Source organism: Frankliniella occidentalis, unplaced genomic scaffold, assembly GCF_000697945.3.
Source record: "Frankliniella occidentalis isolate FOCC.00 unplaced genomic scaffold, Focc_3.1 Scaffold305, whole genome shotgun sequence".
Lineage (NCBI taxonomy): Eukaryota > Metazoa > Arthropoda > Insecta > Thysanoptera > Thripidae > Frankliniella > Frankliniella occidentalis.
The window spans coordinates 25,681-31,047 of record NW_026267430.1 but is presented as its reverse complement, the minus strand read 5'-3'; the positions used below and the strand labels follow the sequence as shown (position 1 = coordinate 31,047).

The following is a 5,367-nucleotide window of genomic DNA, read 5'->3' as shown; positions in this document are numbered from 1 at the left end:
TCCATAGCAAATGATGGGAAGACAATGTTTCGGTTTCCCATGCAAAAGCAAAGGTAAAGTAAAAGTTAACCAACAGACAAGCATGCTCTTCATTAAATATAATATAATGTTTCTTAAAATGGCAGTACAACAGAAATTAACATCAATAGATACATCACTAAAATAATTATAATACAATACTGTACAGAAATAAATAGCCCAAGGGTGAATTATAAAATAAATAGTATATAAACACATTGTACTAAAAAGTATGTACAAAATCTACTGTAAAGAAATAATCAGACCAAACATAATTGCAAAAGTAAATTAATTTGATTGGTGGTTAAACATTTTTGTATAGAAAACAGTACCTCATTCATTAGTAAATTAATATAATGACATGGAAATTTGGCATGCATTCAGGTTGAAGAAGTGGGTTCAGCCTTTAGGAAAAAAAGCTCTCACCAAATTGTCAGCGGAAGTGTTGCACAATAGCAGGTATTTGTGCCCAGGTCACTTTGAGCCAGACATGTTTTGGTCAAATAAGAGAGAGAGGCTGCAGAGATGGGCCATTCCAGTCTTCAAGGATAAGGTGGCTCTCTCTGATGATGAGATGAGGACAGCTCCCTGGTTTGAGCCTGGTCAGTTGACTCCAATATAATTTCTGTCCTAGTCTTCCCTCAGGGAAAAAATATAATTTTGTATGGATTTTTTCTGAACAGGTCAAACTGAACCTTTCATGTTTGGGACACCATCAACATCATCTGCTTCATCATCCCTACACCAGTCTCATTCACCATCACACCATGCACCATTTCAACCAGACACACTTCCTCAACAAACTATCACCCCTGCCCTCCCCGCACTAGTGACAAATCCTTCATTCACCTTTTCACTTCTTCCGGCTCCTTCCACAGATGGCTCTAGCAATGGTAAGACACTCAACATAGTAAACATCCTACTCATGGCTCCAATATATAATTTTCTGATACTTTGCAGAAAAAAGGAAGAGAGATGAGGCAGAGGACTGTCTTGAACTGCAAGAGCTGGAGGGTGTGGTCCCAGAGTTGAAAAGACCACTCATCCAGAGAGAAGAACCCCGAAGTAAGCTAGTTCTGCAATAGTAGTTTAAAAATTAATTTCATCTGCACTCTCCAACACTTTATACACTGTTAAAAATATTTTGAGATTTCCCAACACCTTCACAATATAAAGCAACTGTGAAATCACAACACTTCTTTGTAGTCACAAATAGTGCGTTTTGCTATCTCAACTTTGCTTGTAAACCATAATAATTTCTGAAGTTATCAATTTTTGACGAAGAAGACAAGTTGTGATTTCACAAAGAGTTCTGGCAACTTTTTTCACAACGAATACCTTGACACTATCCTCTTTGATTGCAGGGTCTCTTCTGAGAACTGGAGCTGTGAGCAGGGAACGTCCACGTCTAACAAAAAGAAAAATAGCTGCCATGAGTGGGGTGACAGTAATTACTCCTGATGTCAACAAGGTCATTAAAACAACTCAGCAGTACCGCAGTGATGCAGCTAGAGTGCGTAGGACATTGGAGCTGTGCCAAAGAGAAAATAGTTCTCTACGAAAGCTTGCCTCCAACAAGTTTGTCAACATGGTGGATCAACTGACCGTCAGCAACAAGCTGAGGATGCTGCTGAAGGCTGAGCTTGCAAACTTCAAAAAGAAGCCACAGGGAAGGAAATGGACAATGGAAAATAAATTATTTGCCCTTGCCATATACAAGAGAAGTCCAAAGACTTATAGATTTTTATGCCAATATTTGTGTCTTCCGTCTGAGAGCACTCTGAAATCCCTGTTGGCAAATGTACCCTTGACACCAGGTATCTGCCAGACTCTCATCAGCCTGCTGAAACGTACCGTGGAAAAACTGAAACCAAAGGAAAAAAATTGTGTTATATTATTTGATGAAGTTTACCTGAGTGGGGGTTTGTACTTCAATGAAGCCAGAGGTTCAGTGGACGGTTTTGAAGACTACGGGGAGCGCGGTCGCACCACACTCACCGCGGACCATGCATTGGTGTTTATGGTACAGGGAATCACTCAAAAATGGACTCAACCTGTTGCATTCTATTTTGTCCACAAGACCTGTCCTTCTAATATGTTGAAGCTGTTAATTGGTGATGTGGTGCGAGCAGTTTTCAGCACAGGATTAAATGTTCTTGCCACAATATCAGACCAGGGCCCCACAAACCGTGGGGCCATTTCTGAGCTGAAAACATCTTCGAGGCTCCAAGATGATATTATTTATTCAATTGACGACCACAAGCTGGTGCACATATATGATGTGCCTCACATTCTGAAAAATGTTCGAAACAACTTATTATCAAGCAATTTACTATATGATGATGGTAAAATTGCCATGTTTAGGCACATCATAGAATACTATAAACTAGATGAATCCATGTGCCAAATGTCGTCACTAACCACAAAGCACTTAAATCCACAGGGCCGCCTGAAAATGAGAGTCAAGTACGCAGCTCAAACCTTAAGTGCTTCTGTGGCAGGTGCGATGGAAACCATTTCCAGAGTCTCTCAGGGCGCTTATCTGCAAGGCTCCTTGGCAACCGCCCACCTGATAAGAGAGGTTGACCATTTCTTTGACATCACTAATGAGCCAAGCAGAACTGGACATGAAAAGAAAAAAGACCAGAGACAGAATGTTACTACTAAATCTTTACACCATACAGCATGGCCAGTAATGATTAAGAAATTAGAAAAGTGGACTTACATAAGAAAAAGTACTGGTGTTTCTCATGTTCCACCTTGTGTGAAGGGGTGGATTGAGTCCGTCCGTGGCATGATGTGGTTGTGGCAGACCCTCAGAAAGATGAAGATTCATAGGATGGAACTGCGGTGCCTCAATCAAGATGCTTTGGAGAATCTGTTTGCTCACATTCGCCAATGTTGTGGGTCCAGCTCGGATGTCACCTGCGCACAATTTACAGGAGCATTGAAAACTGTGTTGATCACAAAATTTAGTAATAAGGCAAGGGACAAAAACTGTTTGGATGATGGAGAATTTATTCTTACTGACCTCTCTGAGTGCTTGCAGGGGAACTCCAATGATGGGAATAATTCTCAGGTTGAGACAGAACCTACTTTAATTAGGGGAGAGCAGCCAAGGGGCAATGTGCAAACTGATGCTTTGCCCAGTATGAGAAGGCAGGGCATAGCTGTTCTTCTCTCAAAATGTCTTGCCAGCCTCAAGGCAAATAAGTGCTCCAGCTGTGTTGCTGTCTTGACATCAGATCCCGGTTCTAACAGTCCTGATGCTGTGTTTCTAAACAGTCTTTCTGAGGAGGGTCTCCTTTTCCCTTCCCAGAAACTGGTTACCACCTTTCAGCAGTGCATGAGCCGCTTCAATTCATCCTGGAAAAGGATTTTTCACAAAAAGGACTTAGTAAACCTAATTATTGAGCTGCTATGCCACAACACTGTTGATTGGTCGTGGTTGATATGTAACGAACACCCCACCATCAAAATGGAGATCCAGAAGACTCTGGCAACTCTTCTGATTAAACAGCGTTGTAGATATGCCAATCGGTTGTCTAAAGTTGGGGTTTTCAAAAGAACCAGGCAAGTCCTTGCAGGAGCAGTGAAGGATGGCGATGGGATCCGTCAGGAAGAGGATGTGCATCAGTTGCATCCTCATGACTTAAGCTTGTTGTTTGGCTCTCTGCAATCACAAGGTGATTTTATGTCCACAAATTCCCAATTGTATGGGGTCGGCTGTATAGGTGGTGTTTGTGTTTTACCTCGGTGGAAGTTCATAGGAACAATACGGTTTTCAGTTGTATTCCTGTCTCTGCTTTCTCCATTGGTAGACTCCACTCATATTTCACTATCTTGTAACAGGTCCATTCATGTCTGGCTTGGCTAAATGTTCACCTGTTCATAAAAATATTTTTACATGGTCATTAACAACATGTCATTATTTGTTTATATTTACAGTCTACTATGGAGTATATTTTTGGGTTTGGCAGAAGTATAGCATTTCCATTCATCATTACTACAAAGGATAAGTATCATTAATCATTCACAAGTATTCATTTTATCATAAGAATAATTTTAAAATAATGTTTAGTTTATTTTTAATTTCACTCCTGATTTTGGTAGAGCTTTTGAAACCATTGCATGTGTGTGTTTGTTGCCCTAGCTAGTATGCAAATGTTCTCCTTCTCTATGTGAATTGAAACAAACTTCATTAAGCAAATTTTGTACTTACCCTAATAATTTATTTTTGTTTGGAACAGATGGATTGCCCCCTTCACAGACTCCATGTGCACAGCAGCTACAGAGGACCCCTCAGAGGACCCCTCAAAAAGTCCCTCAAAAGGCCCCTCAGCTGACTCCACTAACTCAGAGGACACCCACACCTTCCATAGTTGGAATATTCCCTGTGGTGAGCAAAGAGCTGAATTATAGTTTGATACACATTAAATCTATCTAAATCACCACATTTTGAATGGGATTAAATTACTGTGTGAGGTTTTAGAGCTGTCACTAAGATGTACATTCCTCTTGTTGTGCCTGGTGAAATATTTAGATCCAACTTCATAGTTTTGACATTTGGCAAATCTTGCAGTTGTTCAAAATAATAAAGTGAATTACATTTTACATTGCAGGTTAAAACACCACAATGGTCACGGCCTCAGCCTCAATTAGCCAAGGTTCCTGCTGCAGCAACAGCTTCGACTGCAACAAATGTGAGTAAAGATCACGGATAACAATTTATATTTTTTCTAAATTAATACATCTTTACAAGCACCAACAGAGCTCTTAGCGTTGAAATAAGGGGTAGCTAACATCACAAATTGGGCCCTGGGACTAAAATCAATTTCAACGGTCAATTTCATAATTTGATCTGTCTTGCAGGCATCACACACAACTCCAGCTCGAATGAGAGTTCTGGAGAACTGGCAAGGAGCTTCACCTGCAATGGTAAGGTTATTTCAAATATGCAACCTTCTCTAATAGTTTTATATCCAAACGACTCACCTTAAAAATTGTTGCATATGTGTTGAAGAGTCCAGCTCCAAGTTCTCAAGGAACTCCGAGGAGTGTACAGCCGATCCATGATCTTCCTCAAACCAAACAGCAGGTAAGAAAAAATATGAACACGGCATCCTAACCCAGTCTTCCTTACAACAGTAAAACTGATGCAGCTTTTTTATCTATTACAGGTCGATGAATTAAAGGTGGATGAGCTGAGGGCAATCCTGCATCATAAAGGAGTGAAAGGCATTAGTAGGCTAAGGAAACCAGGTCTCCAACAGGCGGTTTACAAAGCTTTAAACTTAGTTTAACTTCTTGACAATTCGTTGTGGGCCTACTGCCCTATGATTTTTTTTT

General features: G+C 40.5%; 1 protein-coding gene across 1 annotated transcript; it reads left to right on the top strand.

Moving 5' to 3' along the window:
• The first annotated feature begins 379 nt into the window (after positions 1–379).
• Positions 380–4,162, top strand: LOC113216197 (uncharacterized). The gene is made up of 5 exons (XM_026435941.2): positions 380–620; positions 702–911; positions 979–1,083; positions 1,383–3,704; positions 3,967–4,162. The coding sequence occupies exons 1-5, from the start codon at positions 380–382 to the stop codon at positions 4,035–4,037; spliced, it is 2,949 nt and encodes a 982-aa protein (XP_026291726.2). The 3' UTR covers positions 4,038–4,162.
• The last annotated feature ends 1,205 nt before the right edge of the window (positions 4,163–5,367 follow it).

Coding starts and splice junctions, on each gene's coding strand:
- LOC113216197 (XM_026435941.2), top strand. CDS start 380: ATGGAAATTTGGCATGCATTCAGGTTGAAGAAGTGGGTTCAGCCTTTA. Junction 912..978: donor CACAGATGGCTCTAGCAATG/GTAAGACACTCA, acceptor GATACTTTGCAG/AAAAAAGGAAGAGAGATGAG. Junction 1,084..1,382: donor CCAGAGAGAAGAACCCCGAA/GTAAGCTAGTTC, acceptor CTTTGATTGCAG/GGTCTCTTCTGAGAACTGGA.